This window comes from Anarhichas minor, unplaced genomic scaffold, assembly GCF_050575085.1.
Source record: "Anarhichas minor isolate MPS153535 unplaced genomic scaffold, ASM5057508v1 ptg000027l, whole genome shotgun sequence".
In the NCBI taxonomy this organism is placed as follows: Eukaryota; Metazoa; Chordata; class Actinopteri; order Perciformes; family Anarhichadidae; genus Anarhichas; species Anarhichas minor.
Window position 1 is genome coordinate 8,010,761 of NW_027466473.1, and position 25,678 is coordinate 8,036,438.

A 25,678-nucleotide genomic window follows, 5' to 3' on the forward strand; every position below is an offset into this window, starting at 1 on the left:
AGTGCACATTGACTCTGCGGCTCACTATTTCAGTCCTCAAATAATAAGGAAGCCTGAGGGCGGTGAAGTCATCGTTTGGTTCCGTTAAGGTTGATGACTGGGGACGGTATTTGCAAAAGGACGTGCTGAGCTAAAACTACTCTCCTGGAAAAAAAACCTCCAGCCTTATAGGTTCTCCTCCTATAGGTTCATTTTTTTTTATTGTAAATGTGTCATAAAGGGAAAAAGCATGTATAGTCTGATCCCTCTGCTTTCCAGTAGCTTGTTCTAGCGGGGAGTGTGATGGGAGTGCCACGTCTCCCTCTGTGACCCCATTCTTTTTTTTATCTATCATGACAACTGCATGCTCAGCACAGCCCCCGAGAACGCAGCCCAGGCTGTTGCCATTAAGACGAGGCATCAGAAGGAAAAAAAAGAGAAAGGAAAAAAAAAACTCCTCTCTACTGCAATGTAACCCTGCAAATTATCCTCACCGACTGAAAAGTTCCATAGCAGCAATACGTATTTCTGCCAATCACTCATAGGACCAAATGTCAAGCTATAAAAAACACTAGAGAGGCTGTACTGATTGTGTCAAACAGTTTGTACATTAGTAGCAGAAAATAGATTCGTGGCCATGTCTGCCGCAGTAGAAGAAATACGTTGTGTGTTTGTGGCTGTTAGAATTATTCCAGCAGCTTTTACCGAGCCACTGTTTACCAGATAGGACATATTTCATAATGGTTTTAATTTGATTTTTATGTTATTCCCAAGCATAACACCAAACCCAGAAGGCCATCATTGTAATGTAGCTTTACTTCTTTTGTATATTGCCACTGTTCATATGGGCCGATCCATTTAGAGTATGAAATGTCTTAGGAATAAATCCATTATAATTAGTTTTCCCCTTTTAACACTGTTATTGTGGTGCCATCGTGGCCTGGTTTCTCCTAAAAACTCGCAATAGAAAAAATGAATTTAATATAAAGCAAAGTAATGAAGTCGTACATTTTCTTGCTCTTCAGTTTCTAACATTATAGATGTTGGTGTTTGCCAGCTCTCCTGCTGTTTAGTAATCAGTGTGACTTCGTAAACCCCATTCGTTCCACAAATTATACACAAGTTAAAAATGTTACGCAATTCTTAACACAATGGGAGGATTTTTCTAATGTAACTGACCTTTTAAAAAAATATTTTTGATAGTCTACTTCTCAGCACTGTCAATCAAACCACAGGGCTGCCAACACCTGATTCTGTCAATCATGCGGTCCATACCAAAATAGGAAAATAATGTATTTGTTCCTTTTCATTACTGGAGCAAATGAGCCTCTTTGAAGCTTTAAGCTGTGGAGAATTTCATACATTCAGCACAGGACCAAGTGCTTCAATTTAGCTCGTTGCTTCTCAGTGAAACTATCTGATGCCTCTAATATATTTCATTTGATGTGGTCACTTACAAAACATCATACAAATAATGTTCAAGCACTGAGGTTATCATGTTGCACTTAGAAGGTTTTTATTCATGCGACTTCGTCATAGCTCGAGAGAACAGCATCTTTTTTTGGACGCCTGCAAAACCCGCCCTCAAATTGAACAAAAAAATAACTCACCGTCACTCAACGTACTCATAAACGAGACACAAACAGCCCAGACTATTGACGAATTAAAAATCCACTAGCTGTGATTTATTAGATTTCATGAATAAAAGTGTCAGCCTCAGGTGATTCATTTTAGATGATGCACACTCACTTTTTAATCAGAGTGTCTGCAACGCTCCGACTAGAAGGGGGCCATGTTTTGTGGGGGGAAAGGAGCTAACGCTGACTTTAGGATGAGACATATGCTGCCATCGTAAATCAGGGCCAGCGTCTTTGGGAGTTTACTTCTGTTTCTGCTCCCACAGTTCCGCCCCACTGTCCCTATTCCATTTGGCTGTTAATGAATAAATAACAGCTCTCTTTATAGAGTACTCCGGGCTGCTTTAAAGGAGGGAACTTTCTATCAATGTTTCCAAAGTGCAATTTGCTCACGTCGCTCCTCGTCGAGTAAACGAGGACTTACTGAGCAAGTTGGAGCATTTCTAACAAGGTTAACCAATCAAAAGACGGAGAACAATTGCGATTATCTGCAGGAAAACGGCGAACGTAAACTCCTCTCTGGAAAAACGGTTGCGTTTTTGTTTTTCCGGATGACGCATTTGTGATAATTAATGTTGTTTCAGCACGAAAGTGTGGCCGTGTCATATCTATTATTGAAAAAAAAAAAGGAAAAGAAAAGTATATATAAATAAGAATCACTCACCCTTATCTCCATGCCCTCTTTTTTCCCATCCCATGCCCAGCTGCGTTTGGTGAAGTAGTTGACTGTGGCAAACTCAATCAAGGCAGAGAAGACAAAGGCATAGCACACAGCCATGAACCAGTCCATGGCAGTGGCATAGGCCACCTTAGGGAGGGAGTTTCTAGCACTGATGCTCAGGGTGGTCATGGTTAGGACAGTGGTGACCCCTGAGGATAAAATGAAAACATCAGCAAATGGATCCTTTATTTCCACAAACACTTAAAAGAAAAGTTCATTTTTTTTTTTTTGTTACAACCTGGGTCAAATCTTTCAGAGGGTTCTTTCTACCTTTTTTTCAGATATTTTGGAAACCAGGAAGTCCATTTAAGACAAACTTTGGACAGGGATGAATTGTCTATTTTATCCCAAAACAAGCAAAAGATACACATGAATTAACAGGTGGCCCATTGCATTCCAGAGCTTCCAACTTTACATAATCTACTGTGTGAAATCAGAAAGTAGAGATAAACGCTGCCAACAAAATTCATACATTTTAAGTATGTTGGGTCAAAATAAAAGGAACTAGCTTCTGTTCTTTTTAGTTCAAATCAGTCTGATGCATGCGTTTTCTGACATCAATAGATGCCCTTTGAAAGCCACATGTCACTAATAACAAAAAAAGATGAATATACATCCATTTAAATCCATGTCAATATGACCCAAGTTGGAAAAATGCTAAATTTCCATTACCTTACACACAAACCGAGACAGACATGCTATTATCCACCTCAAGGGCACTGTGTGCAAAAAGTTGGCTACGATGAACGACGCACGAGAAAGTGAAAACGGACTCCATCTGCACACAGCGTTTCACAGCCTGGCCTTTACATTCAGTGCTGCTGGGGATGAAATGTGGGTCGGACGGCGGTCGCCCATCCAACCACATAAAAGCAATCACTTCATCTGTTCCAGCCTATCTCATCTGATGGAAAAATAGATGCACAGTAGGCTCTAAAAATGAATACTGTGTTGCAAGAACAGGGAGGTCAACCAATTTCAGTGAGTCATGGGTGAGAAATTAAAATTTGTGACAAAAAGATTGATGGGTAAGTACTACTCAGGACAGAGATTGATTTATTGTCTGCTACTGCATTTTGCATGTCTTTGAATTTCCCAACTTTTTTTGAGAAGCCTTTTCTCAGCGTTAAAAAAAGGTTGCTGATAAAGTTGCTGTTGGATACGTTGATGATAAGATAAATGAGGGTAAAAGACATTGAATCTCTGAAACTTGATAACTGGATGATACAACACTCAACAGCAAAGAACAGATCCTTATTTGAGCCGAGCAATGCGACTGTGTGAGCAAGAAAAAGAGACGTGAACACCCGCAGGGAGCCCTCACGGATAACGTCTCAATCATTCCACTGAGAAAATGACACTTCCAGCTTCTCCAAAACTCCTTGTGCGACCGGAGTTATTTTCAAGGTTCAAGGGAAAGCGTTTGTGGAGGCGTGTGTGTGGAGAACTGAAGGACCTGTGGTTACTCAGAAAAAACACATGGGGATAGGTAGGCAGCTGTAATAGGCTTCTATTTCCTCGCTAACGTGATGAAGATGGCTCCCTCGCTTTGCATCCTTATTCAACATCTGCATTGTACAGCGAGTGCTACTTCATGCTCACGTGTGCTTCACTTCCCAATCAAAATGCTGATTATTCAACAAGCACAGGTTAAGGGGGGGGGGGCACTTCCATAGAGAATGCAGCACAACAACAACAACAATTGAAAGAATAAAAGGCAAATTACATCTCATCTTTGAGCATAGGGTGATCTAAGCAGACACAATGTTCTCATCATGAACAGGACAGATTGAATGTATTAATCACAGCACAAAGGGACGTGTCATATGCAGCTCACTACTTTTTAAATAATAACATATTAGCATATTATTTGCACAATTTAAGAGACTGGGAGGAACATTTGGTTCAATGATTCATTGTCCTCTTTATTAACACCGACGCTGTTTTCTAAATGGTGAGGATCTGATCCTGTGCCATTTCCTTGAAACCTTATTTTGTTCCACTACTGCAAACGTGTGATCCAACTCTTCCATGGTGGTCCATGGTAACTTTGGTGGGGTTACATCTGTCTGTGTTTTAAAAAATGATGTCTGGTTCTTTTTATATTACAAAGAGCTCAGTGAATAGTAAACGCTCCAGGCTGCCTTGGATATAGTTGACAAAGCTGCCAAACGTCCTCTTCAAGAGATGCAACACGCATCGTCTATCGCCTGCCTCGCTTGCTACGTTCCAACTTTACTTCGACTCATCTTTGATTAATTAGAGTCGGCAGTTACAGAGGCTGGAGGAAGTCAATACTGTGACAACAGATTTGGAAATAATCTAAAACTAAAAACCACTCCTTCACGTCCATGTGCACCTAAATGCGCCCAGCTATGTTTGTACACCGTAACCTAACCTGTCCAATCAATCATTAAGTGCATGTTTTAGTTGTATCATCAACACAAGATGGCACTCACCAAATACAGTGCGAGCAGGAACCGATTCTCTGTTTAGCCAGAAGGAGACCTGAGACAGTATGACAGTCATGATGCACGGGAGGTAGGTTTGAATCACAAAATAGCCAATTTTCCTTTTCAAATGGAAATATGTTGTCATCACTACATATTCTCCTGAGGGAGAGGAGAGAAACATAGAAAGAGATGGAGAGAGACACACAGGGTCATAATTATTAATACACACAAGCTGAAATATTCAAGGTACGATTTATTAAAGTTGGAACATTTGCATCATCAAAGTAGCTCGTAGGACTGTCTTCAGCCTCGTAGAGGAGCCAGTAAACCGTAGAAATGATATAGAAAATGCTGCTTCAGAGGATTCCAAGAGCTTGTGATGTACACTTTGTATATAAAAGAAAAAAGTCACGTGACCGACCTCGCTTCAGTTTGAACTAGGATCAGAACAGACAAGCATAACAGGTGGAATTTGGAAAGGGTGGAAAAAGAAATGAAATGACAGACGACGTCGCTGATTTGAATGTTTTTGGTGCAGATTTGACGGTCCACTTGTCCTTTCTGTGAAAGGAGTTAGAGGTTGTGGAAAAGCAGCACTTGCGCTGTTCGCATACTAGAAAACTGAGGACGATGGCATGTCAGGGAAAAGCTTGAGATGAGGGGCAAATGTTAATAGAAAAAAGGTACAAGTTGTCTGAAAAATAAGCTCGTATAAAATACTACTGCCCAAATGTGTTACACATATTCATTCACGTTGAGCAACAATCCCCCCCCCCCCCCCTCACTCCAATTCTGTTTATGTAGCCTTTTTAAAGGAATACTCCACCAACAATCTGAGCTGTAAAGATGCCTCTGAATCCTTCATGGTGGTCTGCTGGAGCAGTGTACACTCTTCTTAGCTTTTCAATGGAGCACTGCTTTAAATACACATGTGAATTTTGCCACAGTTCCTCTTCGCCGTAGATGCGAAGATCATCGCCTGCGCCATTCTAACCCTTGATATTGAACATTTCCTACAGCTTTGGTTTTTGTCACTGACGGCAGCAAATGTTCCCCTAAGCACCAGCTCTCACTGCCATGTCTGTAATCTGTGTTGCAAAGATATGAGGAAAAAAAAACCCCACATTGTTCCCTGCGGTGTCTTTTCTGAGCAGACTCTAACTCTCAGAGCCGAACTGGCTCAAATCCTCCCGTTCCCTTGGCTCGCTGTAGTCCATTAGGTTTAAAGTTTAAGGAAATTACTTTTTTTTCCCCACATCTACAAGCTGAAGCAGTTTATGAAAGCAATCATGTTGAGTCCACCTTGAATTTTTGTATTAGTAGCCGGACTAGTTGGTCCTCTGCAGGTTTCTTGACTTAAGGTTAAACTACAAAACAACACTATTAAAATGGGCTCAAAGAAAGTGCGGTTATCTCTACAACTTTCAACATCCTTTTTTGCTTCCCAAGGAGAACTGGCTGGGAGCCATCCAGCAAAGCGGTTCCATGATGGTTTTAGACTCTAACCACAATGTCGCTGGGACTCAATAGCTCACCTCTTGCTGAGCAAACCGCTTCGCTGCAGAGGTTAAATCTCTCAAAATGGAAAGCCAGTGTTGCTCAGTTGCAATCTGTCGGTAATTACCAACCGCCCCTCTGAAGCAACCTTTCTATAGCTTTGCAGTAATAAGTACTTTAGCACTCTATCAAGTCCTCATGCACTGTTCCCTAAAGCTGGAAGTTGATGTTGAAAATGTTGTATTGTTGTTTGCCTGTTCAATCAAAATCTATCAAAAATAATGTGGCGATTTAACATTTCTTTCTCACATTAATATCTTATCAAAAGCATGGGCTGGCAGATTTTCCCTTTTACTTCTTTGCTTACTGAAGTTGACGTTGGCCCGTAGCCCAAAACGGAGTGGAAATAAGACTTTCACCTCTGGCACACCTCCTCACATTATCTTTGTGAATGTGCTGAATAGTTTCCCGAAAAGTCATTTTCTTGACGGACCCAAATAATGCAAGCTGAATCCAAAATGCCAGAAACTGGAGAAAAGTGCAGACTGTTACTTTATGAAAACAAACAAGAGTGCCAGTATATGTCAATAGAAATATATAGAGGGGAAGGCAATTTCATTTACTACATAAATAATGCAGAAAAAGCAATAAAAGTTAATATTTTAAAGGAAGGGGTTTCATCACACGACGCACTCATTTTTGTCTCACTGCTTGCAGTTTCCTCCATCAAAATAAAAGTTGGTGTGTCAGACCGCCGTGAAATGTGGCTTGAGGATGGCATATAGTGTACCTGTGCTGGAACTGATGGTTTCTTTGCCAATAACATGTCCCAGTAAGTCATACTGGTTCAGCCTGGAGCCGTCCTCTGCGACAGTAACAGACCGTTCGTGTCCCTGGGTCCACAGGTAGATCACCTCGTTATTGGTGTAAGCGTCTGGGCAACAGAGAGAACAGTAATTGGCACAAAATAGCTGCAAAACTAATGACATTCCCATCAGCCCCAGCCGTATTTAGTGCTACTAATTAGCAAATGGTAGCATGTTAACACGCTACACTAAGATGGTGAGCATGGTAAACACTGCCTGCTAAATATCAGTAGTACAAGTACAGCCTCACAGAGTCAGCGGCATGGCTGTGGACTCTTGGGTAAGAATTGATTGAAGGATACTTTCACTTCTAGCCAGTGGTTCAGTATTTTTGCTATGTTGCTAAAAGAACCACTTCTCATGAAAGTATCCCACAGTCTCATATTCCTAGTGGTGAGTGCAGTTTGAGTCCTCTGAAGTTTTTCCAGGAAAGGAAAGGCGCCTGTAGAGAACAGTCACCACGGTTTCTGTTTTTCCTCCCTTTTCCCCCCTGCAGTGGTATTCTCTGTCCTATTAAAGTCTGTTTTGTTGTGACCAACTGGACTGACTTACAACTTCCGAATTTCAGAGGACAGGCGTGTGCATCCATCGGGAAATCCTCCAGGTGCATGGGGCACTCGGCATGAATGGTCAACCTGAGGGGGAGGAGAGACAATACTCCACCGGTCAGGCTGCAGCATGGTTACAAACACATCATGACGTATGTCACCAGAAACAAAACTGTGCATTTTCATAGACCAAAATTCTACAGTCAGACGTGATATGAACGTGAAATAACAATATACTAATAGTAATAACTGTATTTAATTTAATAACAAAACAAACTATCCAAGAGCAATTACACTCAAGATTACAAGGCAAGCAGTAAACATAGTACTCACAATCAGTGTTGTATATGAACTAATAGTGCAGTACTGAAGTGGCAAACTGTAGTGGTGAGATTAGTAACCACAACATGTAGATAATGTAATGTAGTCTGTATATATGATACCATCTAGTTCAACAGCCTACACCAGAATACTTTATATATGATTATGTAATGATAATTTGTGTTTGTGTGTATTAATACAGAAACACATTGACATATAGTATCATACTACAGTATAATATTGTATGGGATATGAAATATAATATAAGATGGTGTGTAGTAATATAGTATATATAACGTAATATATAGTATAGTACATCAATATAGCATTGAATATGAATATAATATAGATAATGTATAATAAATATATATATTTGGTGTGTTGTAACAGCTGGAGGAGGAACAGACATCGCTCTCTCCTCCCTCCTGTAGACACCAGTGGTAATGAGAGCTCAGCTGACTGACAACAAAGAAAAAGAAATCTCCAGAGAGCTCCAGAGTTTATTTCATTTTGTCCAATGGCCGAGCCACACAACGCACTCTGGGAAGTAAGTAGAGAAACGGTTCATATTATCTCACTCGTACATGTTTAATCAACATGGGGATTACATTTGCTGAGTTCAAACCAAACAGCAACCCACTGAGCCGTCCTGCAGTGGACTCGTGGCACTCATAAATGGACCACACACTGGGGTTTTATAACTCGATTACACCGTTTATAGTGCATGCATCAATTAAAAACTGGGTTATATGAGCAACCGGGATGAGCAAGTAAATGTAGTTTTTACATGTGTAATTATAATTTATAAAACATGTAAGTCATAGTGAATGTAGCTGATCACTTCTACAGTTCCATGCTTGTATAAGTTATTGTACTGTATGTGACTTGTAAACTTGTACACTCTATGAAGAACAGGATGAAAGAAGTAATGTATACTCACCATTGTAAACAGTTTATTGCCTCAAGTTTATTGCAGCCCAAATATTAAAGCTAGTAACTTCACGGACCACTTCTTCAGACAAACTTACTGTTTCCAATTAGCTCCTTGTGTTGCACTGGCAACAACCCCGTGACCCTTTTTACACCCTCTTGGCTGCTCTGTGGTGCTACCTCATTACTGATAAGTGGCTCAGTAACTACCCAAATTGACGCAATACAACATAAATCAAACTGGAGCAAACGCACCGCTGCATATCATACAGCACTTAAACCAGCAACTAAATGATGAAATTCCTCTCATTCCTCTCGGCCGTACTGATGTTTTTTATGTAAACCGAGACAAACTAAATAAAACAAATGAATAACAAAATGAAATTACTTTGATCAAATACAACAAAGCAGACTGTCTTTGTGCAATTATGAAACCTCCTATGAAGTATAAAGGGAACACCAGGTCTACAGCCATGCTAGCGGCTTGTGAGGCTTCATTTAGGCACGTCAGTGCTTTGAGTTAGATGCTCACAGCAGCACGCTAACATGCTCATAATGGCCATGTTTACCAGGTATAATGTTATCCATCTTCACCATCTTAGTTTAGCATGTTAGCATGCTAACATTAGCTAATTAGCTCTAAACACACAGTACAACTGAGACTGATGGGAATTAAGTTTTATAGGCATTTGGTCATAAAAAATTCCGACCAAATGGGGACGCTTGATGAAATGTAATGGGATCAGTAAATTACTACAATTCTTCCTCAGGGGGACATGAATGGCATCCATCCAAGAGTTGTTTTGCTATTTCAGTCACGATTGCCATCACCAGAGCCGCGCAACTAACATGATTACAAAGCAAGATTGACGGTAGAATATGAAGTACAAACCGTGTATTTAGTTTTCTATAGAACGTATGTTCTAAATACAACAACTTTATATTAAGTCTCTGCTTTAAGGCAGAGTTGCACCAACTGATTTACATTTATATTTGTTTCTGGTGGTTCATGAGCTGTTTAGTCCAATTTGGGGATTTAACAATAGACAAATTCTGGCAAAAAAAGCTTAAACCAAAAATATACACCACTGCCTTTTGATGAGTACATTTTACGCATTTCATAAATTGATATTCTCTATAAGGGGAACATAATTGCTTTAGTAACCAGTTTGAGGTGAAAGGAGAGTGAGTGATAAATGCTCTCACACAAAATCAAGACCGCAGCAGCACTGGCAGACAATACCAGCTCCTTCAATGCAAGAATAATGACGCAACGCTGTAGAGCAGAGGCCCTCACAGAATTTGTCAGTTCAGATGCTGCAGACGTGCTGATTAAATGGATTTAAGCGGTTGTCTTGGGCGGAGTGTAAATCAACACAAGGAGCCATGCTGATGCGCTTCTGACTAAACTTCCTATAAAAATAGATGGATTTATATTCTAAAACCTAATGCCCGTGACGGGTGCTCAGGCACATTTGAGTTATCAGTCACTCCTTTGGAGTGTTACCCAGTAGTCACATTTTGACTAAAACCCCTTCAAATAATCAGCCAATGCTCCATTATGATGGCAAGGTAGTCCATGAATTGAAAATAAGTACTTGAAGTACTTATTTGAAAAATAACATTTCATATTAGCCTCAGGATTTCTTATATTTTTCAAGGTGTCAGTTGAAATGGAAAAGGTACATTTTCTTTTATAATTTGTAGCTTTTAATACCCCAAATAAACCACAGGGTCTGAATAAATCCCACTGCAAATGCAACACAAAAGAGAGCCACTCCAGAACTGACGTTTTGAATGGGGGCTTGGAATTGAATAGAAATGTAGGTGCGATGGCTACTAAGCTGGGTCCAAAATATGTTGCTTTGGTCTCACAGTGGTTTATCACACTTCATCTCACCAAACATGTACTTGGTTCTGAAAACACAACAGTCCTTGTAATGCTTAATTCTTGGCCTTGGCAGAACTGCCAACACATCATACATCTATTCTTTTGGGACTACACAATGATTTCTTTTCATTATTTAATTTTCACCCTTGAAAATCGATACTGACCTTGTGGCTGAGCATCAAAAAAGTATTTAATTCAAGTGAAAATGAGTGTTTCAAGTTTCTGATGAGAAGGCTGATTGACAGAGTCGATGATTAGATGGGTTGATAACAAATGAATTATTCATCCAGGCGCGAGTGTTACTCACTGACTGTCAGTGTCTTGGTAGCTGGCACTACTTACAGTGTGTTTTAGGCACGGCGTATGCACAATGGCACTCTTTGATCAAGTGATTATTCACTGAGTTGTCTGTATCGAAAAACATATGTGGCCAAGACTGTCTGCAAGTCAGTTATCTGATACCGAGTCAGACGGAATGATCAGACACGATCCAGCTAGCTGCAGCAAACAGCTCCCTGGATTTCACATGTGGTTTTAAGTGAAATGTGTTAACATCTATTAGATGAATTGCCATTAAAGTTTGCTACAGGTATTCATGTCCCACTCTGGATAATCTCTATAAACCGATATCTGCATGTGAATGCAGAATCTGTAGGCGAAGGGACAAGATTCTGCAAGTGTTCTGGTTTGTGATTGTAGTTTTGGAGTCTGAGTAGTATTGACCAACCACGTTTCAGGTAAACAGTTCTTGGAACTCATCTTAGCTTTTTTTATTAACCTTGCCACTTGGCTACTTGTGAAATAATCCTGTCTCTCAGCTCAAACTCCATTCGGCTTAAGTTGCTAATTGGACTGTGAACGGTGACCTTTTGTCGTGAAGGAAGTCTTGGTCCAGATATCCGGATACCCCGCAGGCTACACCGGAACCCCACAAATACTGTCTGCTCTCCCCAGAGGATAAATTAGCTCTAAGGCGGACCAGTGTTCTCCTCTAAGTGACAAGCTGCTCCTCCAGTTTTACTCGGCTTTTTTCATTTGAATATTTCTTTTATCTGATAACATTAATTGGTTAATTAAAGCAGTTAAACGGTTCATTATTAAAATCCCCACCACCAGCAGGTAAACATGTTGATGTATCCAATACTTTGGTTCATGACCACTAAACTGCAAAACTAATTTCATTCCCACTAGAGGTTGAAATTACAAATGACTTTGCTGATTTTAATCATTTAGTTTATTCGTTTTTCCATCCATCCATTATCTGTTAGGGATGCACCAACCCGTCTTTTTCAGCCCCGATTGCAACACCTGGGCTTTGGGTATCAGCCAATACAGAGTACCGATACCAGCGCTTCATCAATAAGCTGCTCAAAGCATTACTGCTGGCATGGCTGTAGACTCTTCGTCTCCTTAAAGTTAACTTGTCAAAAGTGGCTCACCTCATCGTGTAGAGAAGCGTGCCGTTGTCGACTAGCCGCAGCAGCTTGTTCGGAGTCGTCATGTTGTGGGCCACCGATTTCTTTCCGTTGTGGAAAAATGTATCAGGAGTCCAGATCTTACTGGCCAAGAGGTTGTTGAGGGGTAAAACCTGCATGGGCCCGTCAAACTTCAGCCTCTCGTCCCTCCAACTCTGACGGAAGAAGACGTCGATGGTGTACTCCTGAGGGGAGGAGAGTGCAAAAGATCAGTTTGATTGAACAAATAACGCAAAATATGTTTTTGTGGAATCATCACGTCACAGCTGTATGTGAAAGTGCTTTAGTCAATCATTGTTGTTAATAAGACACGTGTGCGTGTCATGCTTTACCATCTGTAAACAACAAACGGCACAAACTGGCAAGCACATGTATCCTCGATCCAACAGGATACATGTGCACACACAGAAATACATGTTTCACCAGTTATTGTAGAATATATGGTGCGTGTTAACAATGCAGTGTTTACCTTTTCAGGACTGAGACACAAATTAGCCTCATCTAGAAAAGCTTGTTATACATCTGTTTCATGTCTTATTAATATGCAACAAAGTCTTTCTGTGTTGTCACCAACACACGAGCAATAAGTGACTGCAGGAAGTAGCCCCTCGAAAGGAATTTATTTCACATCGTTCATTCAACGGGACTCGGTGTCCTAGCAACAGACTTCCCTCATCAGCTGCGTACAGCGGCTGTGCAGACTGAACGCAGCTGTCTTAACAGAGTGAGATGGAAATAAGCTGTATCTCACGCAACAGCACACATTGCTGGTGATCAATAAAGTCACGCCGTATGTGTTTCTCTCTCTTTTGCTCGCACGATGAAAAGGGGGCTTTGCTCGCGTATAGTGCACCGCTCACCAGTGAGCCGTCGCCGGCTTCTCCTCCCTGAAAGGAAAACTGATAAAGTCATTGCTCAGTGGCTTTAACAACAGGAAGCCATCATCCTCAGTGTGTAACAGCTTCCACTCAACCCATCAACAGGGCCCCTCTAAACAGCGCTGGGTGGACGTCTCCTAATTGATGTGATTGGCCTCCTCGGCATACAGCACCATAGAACAATTACGCTGCATCTGTCCACACAACAGTGCTCTTAATAAAGCCCCCAGAAAGCTTCACAGACAGATAAAAGCAAGAGTGAGACAAACGCATGTTTCTCTCAACCACTATACCCCCCCCCCCCCCCCTCTCAGATTGAGTTACGTCCCCCTCATTTGATTATTTTCTGTTCAGCAATGTCTAAGGTGTCTAGAATCTCCACACATCGAATAAATAAACACTCATGGAAAGAGGTTTATAATATTATATTCAGGAAAAAGTAATGACTTTAAATACATTTTACTCAAGTAATAATAATATATATATACACAAAATAATGTGCATTAACATGTCAAGTTATACAAACTAGTGGAATGACATCACACTCTACTAGAATTAACCAGAAAGGACAAAACTCAACTAAATTTAAATTAAACAAATATTACAACACTAAATAGATGAAAAGAGCTATGGACTCTGCGACGGGTGCAACACGCATTCTAGGCTACTTTGGGCTAGTTATGAATATCATATTCAATTTCTGCCAATAAATCCTCCTAAATCCTACACACTGTTCCTTTAAGTATGGGTGAAATGAATTATTTAACAGTAATCTATCTTCTTTTACACCAATTACTCCACATTGAGTTTTGGTCATGAATTAAATGCCCATTTCAGACAACAAAGGACTCTCCGGGTCACAAGAAAGACACGCATATGGCACTAGGGCTCTCACTATATGGTGGTTTATTGCTCTTTGTCCTGTGTGTCTTCGACCACAACTTTCTGGCAACTCTACAAGAAAGTTTGCTCTATCCTGGCACAGAAAGACCCTCTAACCATTTAAATCTCCATTACCACAGTTAAACTCTTGTATGCATTTAATTATTCTGGCCTTTTTCTGTATGAGATCCAACAACAATGCCAAACCTCATCCCAATCAGTGTAAAACATCCCGTGATGAATAAACACACAGCAGTGGGCTTGGCTCGGCTGTGCGAAGCCATCATTTGTTTGTTTCCTTTGGACGAGAACCTCCTGTAAACACAGTGAATTCATTTGAAGATTGAAAGACAGGAATGAGGAAGAGCGTAGTCAATATCCACACTCGGCCAAATGGCACAATCGGTTCAAATGCCAGCTGGTGTTCCTCCAGGGACTGAGTGATTGATTGATTTCTCCTTGACAGAGGAGACAGAGCGGAGCCTCTATCCAACAGTAGTTTTCAAATCTCTTTTTTTTTTTTTTATAGCAACAAAGATCATGAATGTATTTACTGTAGCGAGCAACTGTAGTCGAAATGGCATTTATGGCACCTGTTACAAATAGATTCATGAATATAGAAATCGCCCACATATAGAAATCGCCCAGATAAAATACATATATCCTATATATTCTGGCATCCCGCCTGTACTAGGAAGCAAAGCGACTCAAAGGATATGTGGGAAGAGAAAGAACAACCGCCCCAGGATGGATTAGAAGTGGGACCTAAAGGTGGTACGTTTATTTTATTTATACTAACAATGGATCAAATGCCTTCCAGCATTTTGAAAAGGGTCACTTGTCGTGACAAACCCACAGAGAATTAACGCCGACTCTGCAGTTCATCACAGTTCTGCCGAGCGTTTCGGCGTCTTTCAGCTCATTGTTTTATGGATCTGGCCTAGAGTTTTGCCGTTTTGGTTTCTCTCTTATCAGCATCATTTCCAGACACAGCCGGCAGCTGTTTTCAGCTACGAAGCTCTGATTAACCCCGTGTACACATCCTGCCCAGCAACAAATGGCAGACAGACAACCGTAGCAACTAGTTTAGCAACTAGAGAGCCAAATATTTTTACTTTTTGTGTAAAAAAGGGAAAGATTTGTCTGCCTCTTGCAGTGTCAATAAATGTAAATGAATCAGGAGAAACTATCCCCCTGTTTATTCGCATGATTCATAATGATGTAGAAATCACCGCCATTGTGCTATATGCCATAACTAAATGGGTCTCTGATGTTTTCAATTCAAGGTCAATTACTGAACACTCGGTAAATACTGCAGAATTGTCACAGCGGCGCTGAAAAGAACGCGCAAGCGGATAAAAATAGGTATTAGGAAACGAGGGAAAGAACAAGCTTGTCACGCACACGCAAAACATGTCTCCTTTGCTCACATGAGAGCGTTAAGAGGAGCGGTGGAGAGAGTGAGAGAATGAGAGGAAATGAGGAAAATGATAGCAGTGGCTGATAAGGTGGCAGTTAAGGTAGGATGTACACTAGACTGGGCTAAATGAGTCTAGTGTCTGGTTCTCTGATGGCAGGAAGGTTGTGTCTAATATCTGATAGAATATTAATGCAGCCTTTTATCTTCAATTAATAGGTCCATTAAAAAACATTTACATATTAGATCCCATTTCAAAAACGTCATTATGTCTCAGTTTTAATTTGGTTTTACTCAATAGATCTGAGCATATATTCTGGTGCTTGTTTCGCTCACTTGATCTCTTGTGGTTTTACAGCGAATGTGCACGCTTTTTATTTTGCCTTTCATTGAATTATCTGGTTAATAGAACAACATATCCACCATTTTAAATGCTACATCTCTTTCCTTATCCGAATATATTACAAAAACACAATTAATGTCATATCCTGAAGACGGGGACCAGGACATGTTGCTGAGTCCCGGAAATTGAAATTTCCGATTATTTCTGCACCTATCGTCCGATGTTCCTACTCGATGTACATGTTTTGTTTGTCTGCATCAGCTGACTTGCTTTGACAAGTTTGACGTGGTGCCCCCTAACGAGATGTGCCACGCTAGAGAGCCGTTTCCCCAATTCATTGTGCATAAATGTTGCATGTGATATATGTTACAATGGCTTGTTTCCGACAGTCAACAGCAGACCGGAGAGAGCACTCTGATTAGCTGGTGTGGTGATGATGCAGACGGCTTCCTGGAGGCAGTGTATCCATGCGGTGTGGCTCATCTCAACTTCTCAGTCAAAGACTTGATTAATGTCTCGTCTAATTACTGGTCCTTCTGGCTCTCGGCTTGTCAATTATTCTCTCTCGCTTCGCTTCTTGTGTGCCGTTCACCTTTCCCCTGCTGGGAGTGTAACCTGTGTGAGACTTCTCAATGAGCTGTGAATCCCATACCAACTCTAATTATCTTCAGTGTTCATCAGCTTCTGCAGCTCTGAGGCATAAACATGCTTTAGCACTCTCATTGTGCCAAACTAACATTTCGGGCCTCGAATATAATCAGCCCGGAATCAGAAAGTGGTAAACACAAGAAGGATGTGATGCAGTGAAACAAAGCTGTTTCAAAACAGCAGCGTGATGTGTTTTTAAAATCTGAGACACATTATTAAATGATGGTTATTTCCAGCTGCTCTCAGGGAAATAAACATCAGTGGCTCCCATTTAACAAGGAAATAAAAAAGAAACTTTGGTCAACATGTAGAACAATACGCAAACCCATCACCTCATAATCTTTGTAAATAGAAGTGCAGTGTTTATTTTATTCACTGGCAACGTCCACGAAGTGCTACGCTCTTGTACCGTAGTGACGTCGTAGCTAGGTGATCGGGGTGGATAATGGGCTTACAAAGACTCCAGACTTTCTGTTTTACGCGCACAGCTACAGAGGTTGTGTGTTGGGCCGTGAGTACTGCCAAATTGTAAGTGAACTACACTCGATATTGTGCTTGAACCCATCATGTGTCACCGTGTTAGCTTTGGGGCTGATAATGTGGGCTTATCTTTTGACGCTGAAAAGTTTTGTTGAAACGAGATCGCTGTGTCATCAAAACATGTTTGAATGGAAAACGAGAAGAACAAAAGAAAAATATAAAGCTGTAAATGATGCGGATGATACGATCAATATGGTTACTCTGTTCTGCCGCAAAGTCCCACAGCACAGTCAGCACCGTTTGGCCACCACATATTAATTATTACTCCAATAATGTCAACAGAAGCTCACTATAGTTTACAACGCCTCTTTTCACAGCAACCATGTCGGGAATTGGATTTTGGAACAAACTCTAAGATAGCCGACCAAACTATTCGATATGCCATTGATTGTTTGGGCAATTAAGGCGCCAATGCCGTCTTCAAGCTGCATAGTTAACGATCACTGATCGACCAGATTCTAAAATGATTCTTGGGCAATCAATGAGGGGTGCAAATTGGGCTCGATCCGCACAGTGCCGTCTTTGAGTTGCCTAAATATAACCACAAAAAAACACGAGTTTCTTTATTTGCCATTACTGCGAAAACAAATAAAATACAAATGCAGATATACTCATTGAAATATTTCTGCCCTATGTTGACAAAGAACATTTTCCGGGCAGCGTTACATTTTGATCGAAACATCATTTTTTTTGCAGTTTTTTAGAATGGGTTGTCATGTGAATGATCATAACAAAAATGATTATTGAATATGTTTGCCAACAAAAACTTAGGAAAAATCAAACATATTTGAAAAAGACATTCTTGTATATTTTGAAGACGCATTTCATGTAGAGGCCGTGCCACTGTAGAAGAGGATGAATCATAAAAAATATCAAAACACATCTGACTGATGAAGTCAGATGAAACAATGATTAAAATAACTGAGAAGTAATAATTGATATGGTGAATAAAAATAATCGCAGATTATGTCTTGAGGAGAGAAACCTGTTTTTCCACTAGATTTTCTTGATCTACACGTGTCCCACCAGTCAAACGGCACATGTTTCACCACACAAGGCTGCCGACGGTGAAGAATGTCCCATCCTACACCATTTGCTCCAACGTGGTTGTCGTCACCAATATGATTGCAATTGGGTAATCTTCTCGACACTCAGAAACTAGGGCAAATACAATGGGTTGCTCTTAATCCAAAATAAATCACTTCCTGCCATTTGTTTGTAATATCATTGCAGGGTTATGAAGTCTTTCGTTTCTTGTGGCTCCCATTTTCACATTCAATTTAAGGTCGTTAACAGACCATGCTTGCTCTGCTTTCAAGTTGTTCTCGCCCTGAATCATATTGTGACGCTAGGTAACGAGACATGAATTATGAGTGAAAAAAAATGAAGCCCTATTTTTTGGCTGAAAGGTGTTTAGACATTTGCGTGAAAAGGGGCTTAATTGGGCGAGCAACTCTTTGAACAAGGTCAACATGATTGATGCAGAATACAGGAGTTCACTTACAAATGTTAGTAACACAAAGCTCCATCTGCTCTGTTCAAAAGACCTTGAATGGCCCAGGCGTTTTGAATTTTGAGTTTCGAGAGATTGTGAAACCATGGTGCGATCTCGCCATCGCTGACATCTTTGTCAAAGTAGGCTTCAGCTCAGTACCTGTGACAGCCTCAATCGCTTCCCATTTCATCAGAGCAGACCCGTCACATCCCGACATGAAACGGGTAAATGTGCCGTGACACTGCATGAATGAGATGAGACTCGTGCGGGGGAGGGACTGACAGAGAAGAAGACAGAAGAAAGATTAGCAAGAGTAAGTAAGAAAGGGGGGGCTTGAGGTAGAGAAACGCATCCACCTACTTACCAGAGATCAGCGTCAAGATTGTAACCCACATTCTGGGTCTTGGTGTGACACACTGCAGAAATCGGACGCGACTCTGAACAACGCTCCCTGTTATCAGGCTAATACTCGAGTTTCACTCCGATTATGCAGTTAGCGGAAGGCAGATGCTGCGTATTGGGGTCCAAGTGAAAAGCTGAACGAGTGGCCCGCAGGGTGAGCGAGAAGCAGACATTTCTGGGACACTTGATGTAACGGAGATGGGTAATTGGACGACTGGATGTTCACGACATAAAGTATGAGAGGCCTAGGGTATAGAGCGTGCTCTGTCTAGCAGCATCTTAGTTTTATAAGTTTCTCCAGGGGTTCATGCTTCACATTGTTGTCATGCTAGCGGCGTGATCGCAGAGATGGCATTGACAGTCGGTCAGTCCATCACTGTGGTCCAGACTGAAAGATCAGCAATGGATGGATGGATTGCTATGGATTCTTGTGTAACTTTGGTGATCCCCTGACTCCTCATGTAACACCACTGTAGCAGGTCAGGATTTTCACAAATCCAGTGAAATATCTGTACATCTACGAAATGTATTGCACAACATTTTGCACACGTTCATGGTCCCCAGACGATATATCATACTGATTGTGCTGATCCCTTGACTTTTCCTCGAGCGCCACCAGCTGGTTGACATTTGTGGTTTTGAGTTCAGTCTATTTGATGGATTGCCATTACCCCCCCCCCCCAGGGGATCAGCAAAGACCTGTAATGCGAGCATGCTAGCTCTGTCATTGTCAACATGTTAGCATGCTGACGTTAGGCAGAGCAGTACTTTGAGCTAAGTACTTAGCTTATCAATACTTATCAATAATCCATTCTATGAAGTGAACAAAGTACTCAAACATTATTCTAACAGATGTTGTGTTCAAGGTCGCCTGCAGTGAATGTGGTGGGTAAACCAAACTATTTTCAAAGACTAGTAAGTAACAAGAGCATTTACAGAAGGTGCAGTAGTGTTCCCTGATTGAGGCGATTTGGTATTAAATGCACAATCCAGTGCTGTCTCAGTGTCCCATTGCTTCCTCTAGCCTCCCCCTCACACTAAGCAATAGGCTGCTCTCCACCCTCTAATCCTTAAATGTTGGTCCATTCAATCTAAAACACTAGCCATGAATACATTCCTTTATGTCTTTTAACAGCTTCAAGGTTAATGCCAAAAATTGACACGGATAACCTGTTATTCACTTTCATTTCCACATTCAAATAGAAGCTGATGTGTTTAACCTTTGGAGTCTGTATTTAACAGATATTCAAGCAGCAGGGGTGAGTCTGGGTTCACTTGTATTGCATGAAAAGCAATGGTGGAATTTATGGAGTGGTATATTAGTTTATATTGAGGAGCCACTTTCAATTTAAAGCTTTTTAAACAGTTAACAAGGTTTATCAAATGACTCATTGAAGGAATCTGGTGAGAAACCACTAATGCAGTAACATAATGATAACACAAAGTAGACAAACAGATACTTTGCATGTCCTTGGCAGCATACAACTGATTTCACTCACTTTATTTTAATGACTAGATAGCTGCCCAAAATTCATCTGTTCAATCTGGCGAATTGTCTCCAATACAGAATGCTTTCCTTTGGGGAACACATCAAGGCTAGATCTTAAAAAGCTTCTCTCCACCTCTGAAATACCTCCAGGATTAGTCATCTCCTCTCCTTTAGGTGACCTAGAAAAACTGGCCAATGCTTTTGTTTCCCAGAACCGTGTACTGCAATGCTCAATACTCCGGGGCTGTCCTGCTCCACACTCAAAACAACACATCCGACTCATTCTCAAACTCACGAACCAGAAAACACGATCGCACGACCCTGACCTACTGTAGATTTGCCTTCGTTGGCTCAGAATACCAGAACTCTTTGTTTTCAAAGCCCAAATATACTCTTTTAAAAATCCCGAAAACAACGCGCCCCCTCAGTACATTATACATTTACCTGATCTGTAAACCTGGTGCAGCTCTCCGCTTGCTGATGCAGCAGTTATTCTCCCAACTCAAAAGACAAACCGAGCCACCCACTCACTCCCGGAGGGTGCCCTGCCTCTTGGAAATGGGCGCACATTTCAGCAATTCAGACCACTCATTATTGAAGTCCACAGTCAAGGCCGACTTATTTAGTGCTGCCAACTATCCACATTTGCTCACTGTACTGTATAATCGCCGGTCTTGTCCTCTGATTCCCTCCCCTGCTTAGAGGGCCTCAGAGCTCCGAGAGCTGATCTGTGACCAGCGCTTTATTCCTGAGGATATCATGCAACCCCGTTCAGGGGCTCTGCAACAAAATGTAGACTCATTCACAGAATGACATGTTAAAGTATCTGTCTAAATGTACAATGTAAATCTAAATGTACAATGTAAACAGAAAATATGAAAAAAAAGCTATTGCTTTATACACTACATACGTCACAGATGTAAACACATGTAATCCACATTGCAATGTATATTTACAGACTTGCAGCGCGTTGTACAAGATGATACTTAGTCGTCTGTTCTGTATTGTGATGCTTCCTGAGGGCTGATTAGCCTAACATTTTTTTCGAGGCTGGAGTGTGGAAAATCTTGAAAGGCAATGCTGGAAGTCTTTATGCAGTGTTCATGTGCAGACGGAGACAGATTACGCAGCGTAGCCTGAGGCCACAGCCTTGCCTGGGTAATGATCAGTGAAATCCTGACATCATCTAAAACTGCCGAATGCAATGCAGAAATTTAAGAAATTTGATACGTCGATGCTTCGTTTCCACATCTGTAGAAGCCTCGGCAGCTAAAGGGCACGTTGATTGCGTTACAAAAGCATAAGTGTGTATGGACGACAGGTATTTTTGCCTTTTGACAGCAGACAGAAAACACCTGATGTGACCTCACTAACAAAACATTACCGCAAGTGGGTTGCCATGTCCTGTGCAGCCATCATGTGTGCCACTGACTGTCCTCTGTGCCGTTGATTCATGATGTTGCCAAGTGGAGAATGAGGAGAGGATAAAAAATTGGGTCTAGAATTCAGACCTGAGAGACCCCAAAGGTGATATCTGCTGAAAATGATAAAGCACTGTCTATTGTAATAAGGGAAAAAAAAAAAAGTTAACAAAAAGCAAGTTTAACACTATTGTCAGCATCTTAAAAATGGCAGAAAAGGTCTCTTTTGAATAGACTGTGGCACAGTTTTAAAGAAGGGGGAGCATTTGTACAATTAGTAATGTGTAAAGACTAAAGTATAAAGCCTGGGTTCTTGGCAATAATACATTGTATTAGTAATTGTTTACTCAGTGCGCCAAATGACTGTCAAAAGAACAACCTTTTAATATTCTAATCTAAAATAATATCAATAAATATCTGCTATTTTGTAACTCCAAATAGCCTGACTGCCATGGACCGATCATGAGACAACGGGCCCCTGGACATGTAAAAGGTCATTCTGTGTCTTTTCCTGATGAACGTTGTGTTTGTTTTGTAGTTGTTTTGCAACTCTTTGTGGATTCTGCATCTGTTTTTAGTCATTTTGAGTTTCTTTGTAGCCGTTTGAAGTCCAACAACAACTGTTAACGTATCACTTCATACAGAGGTTCGCTGGACCCGGCAGGCCCGTTCAGTAATCCAAACAGCCAGGCTCATGCACCGCTGACGGATACATCCAAGTATTTTCCTCAAGATAAACAAACTATGTTCATGACTAAATATGAATGCTTCTAAAAAAAGAAACTGCAATTTTACAAGATATGCCTCTGAGGGGAAAATAGATCACACCAGTGTTAGATGGTTGTTGTATTAAAAAGTAGTTTAAGACAAGTGTCTGCCAGAGTCTGCAAAAGTTTTGTGCTAAATTTAAACCTCATCATCCTTCTTCGTAAGTGTCCCTGGTTCTAATGTCCAGTGCAGATGAGCTACGTATACAGTACATCAACAGAGAAGTAGGAGCCACATCATATTTTCTATTCACATGTCACCCAGAGCTGCGCTGATTGAAAACATGTTTGTGGGCTTCTAAATCAATCACTCAGTGTAGTTAATATGTAGATGTAATTAAGTAATTTAACTATCACTGAAATATGTAAGCTATACCTTCTTTGTATGTGTGTGTGTGTGTGTTAATAGCGGGGTAATTGTACAACCCCATTGATCACAATAATACAGCCATAATTAGATATTGACAAAATGTTGAAAATGGTCTCTGCATCTGGAAATCTGTCCAATAAAGGCAAAAATACCCCAAAAAATGATCTTAAAAAGAAAAGAAATAGGGGCCGCAAACGGCAAAATGTGAAACCCAAAATAAATACGTTTTTAATGTTTGTTTTATTTGTGAAATTTAAAATATTGCCGTCGCATTCAGAACCGGAACCAGGTTTTAGAGACGATGGCGAAGCAAAATGAAGTTGTTTGACTGTGGGGTTTTGTTCTGTTACTGTAATAAAACGTTTATTCCTTCATGTCACATATTCATTATTAAGGTAAAGTACAACAGCATCGTATCTGAATTACTCAAAACATAAGGGGACAAATGGCATGGCAACCATATTTTCTATTTTGGCAACCAAAAGCTTAAGGTTCAGTGTCGAGCCCTTCCAAGTTCAACAAATACAATTTGCACCAAATACGGTAATCCATCCAGAAGAAGTCATCAGAAATGAAGGGCATTTCACTAAATAATTGCAGCCCTTAAGTTATCGTGTAATGAGCAATAAATCATGAAATGGACTCAGTGTCACGCAACAAACAAATCATTTTCCAGAGAAGATTATGTGTAGAGATTTGTGACAATAGCCCCTCTGGTGAGACCACAAAAATCTCCAACTCAAAGTTTTCCGAAACCATTAATCTTGCTACGTCACACAGGCTGTCGACCCAGCTCAGTGCTGAGCCGGAGAATCAACCCGGTGCTCAGGGCGGTCAATTAGAGCTGCATGATCAAATATGTCAAATGCTGCATAAGGTCCCAAGACAAAGCATGAACCGTCTCCGGCGTCTGCTGTTTAAAGGAGGTCATCGGCGGCCCCGAAATGGAATTAATCCACAATCGTGCCGTTTAACAAGAGAGTGCTTCGACTACAGACAACATTGGTTGTCGTAATACAATGTCATAATGTAAATGTCATCTTTTCCTGCCGGTTAAAACTGCACCGCAGTCGATTCTGTCTTTTATAGCTGAGTAGTGAAATTAACAATATAAGGCCTAATGGCTTATACCTGCAAATCACATGAGTAATGACTTTTCAATGTGATTGTACGACCCAGCACTGTTGGGCTAAAAGTATTACCCTAAACAATATTGCCATATGAGGTTTTTAAAATATTGTACGGCTCAATAGGCGACAGTAACAGCATTTTAGAGTCAGTGCTTGTCTGTACTTTAAGGAACAGCCGTCTTAAGTAACTTTTTGGTGCCATTAATTCACATTATATTTGAGAGAAGGCGGACATCTCTACGACTGATACCTCCAAAACTGGGCAACTCATGGCAAAACAATCTAGATTGTTAAATAGCACGACAGGCAACAGGAGAAATATACGTATCTTTGATATTGGGCTGAACTGTCCCTGTTAAACAAGATGTTTTTTTTCCGGAGGTAGTCAGAAGTGTTGCATGCATGACTTACTTTTTCTCTTTCGTAAAGCTAGAAACGGCAAAAAACATGAGAGAAGCTAGCCGAAATTAAATTCTATTATTCTGCAGAGAAGGTTCACACTCTGCACAATCCAAAATGACAAATGCTCTGCAAGTACTTCTGTCACAGTAAAGTGAACACCGATGACCTGCATAGACGTGATGACTCATGAGGATGATTTAGGAGTCAGGAAGAAGTAGAAACATGAAACATGCTCACCATGTCTGTATCCGACACCGGCCCAAAACTCGTCACATAGATGTTTGTCCCCACTTCGGTCACGCTCTCTGAGGAAAGAGACAACAAGGACCAAAAAAAAAAAAAGACAACATTACAGTGAAATCTGTGTACAAAAAGCTTTGCTGCAGCTCCGTCTTTGTTAAGCTGATTGTTTGTGTACACGACGGTGAAGTTTGCCGGTTGGCATTTAACTAAGCCGCTTCACACAGAAATTCGACTGTAATCAAGGGTTAGAGGAACGCTTCAAACTGAGGGAAGAAACTAGATTTATGTAGAACCTGTGACGAATTCGTGCTCCTGTTGGACGGCTTATCTGGATTCTTGCTGTCTTTGGGCATCATTTTGTCAAAATCGTGTCAACTTCGCTGTGCCACAGATTGCAGGTTTCAGAACATAATGCGGGACAAAGAGTATAAGACATTTCCCAAAAATGCACTGCTAGACAGCATTGGTAATAGTACTCTCAAGCATTTGGCCCAGGAGGGTTTCTTCAATCTCAATTTAGGGGCAAAATGTTGCCGTGAGCAACTTCACAGATGCTTTTGAAAGTCTTTTAGTTGAGTAAAACTACCATTTTGTTTGGCCAAAACTAGTTTTGTCCACCACAGCTTAAAATCTGCTCTGGGCCTGGCCCCAGTCTGTGTCTTTGGAGAAAAGACATCCCTTTTGACCCAAAATGAATTTAGTTAGCCTGCCCCAAAATCATTTAACAGTCCCTAAGGGACTACTGGCCCAGGAATAACATGCAGCAGTCAGCGTTAAGGATGCAGCTGTGTGCATTTTTTTTTTTTTACAAATAATGGGCAGACTTTACTGCTATTACACAATTATATACACATTATAATCACATTAGACATGTTGTAGTCTATTGTAGTCTGAATCTGGCATGACGGTTACAGGATTTGTCCTCCATGTATG

General features: G+C 40.9%; 1 protein-coding gene across 1 annotated transcript in view; it reads right to left on the reverse strand.

Moving 5' to 3' along the window:
* The window catches only part of gabra3 (gamma-aminobutyric acid type A receptor subunit alpha3), a 39,005-nt gene that overhangs the window by 3,865 nt on the left and 9,462 nt on the right, over positions 1 to 25,678 (reverse strand). Inside the window, exons 4-9 of the mRNA XM_076101376.1 lie at positions 24,740 to 24,807; positions 12,283 to 12,503; positions 7,706 to 7,788; positions 7,078 to 7,221; positions 4,797 to 4,949; positions 2,281 to 2,486 (exon numbers count right to left, since the gene is read on the reverse strand). Coding sequence (XP_075957491.1) covers positions 2,281 to 2,486; positions 4,797 to 4,949; positions 7,078 to 7,221; positions 7,706 to 7,788; positions 12,283 to 12,503; positions 24,740 to 24,807 — 875 coding nt within the window. The remainder of the gene's footprint in view (positions 1 to 2,280; positions 2,487 to 4,796; positions 4,950 to 7,077; positions 7,222 to 7,705; positions 7,789 to 12,282; positions 12,504 to 24,739; positions 24,808 to 25,678) is intronic.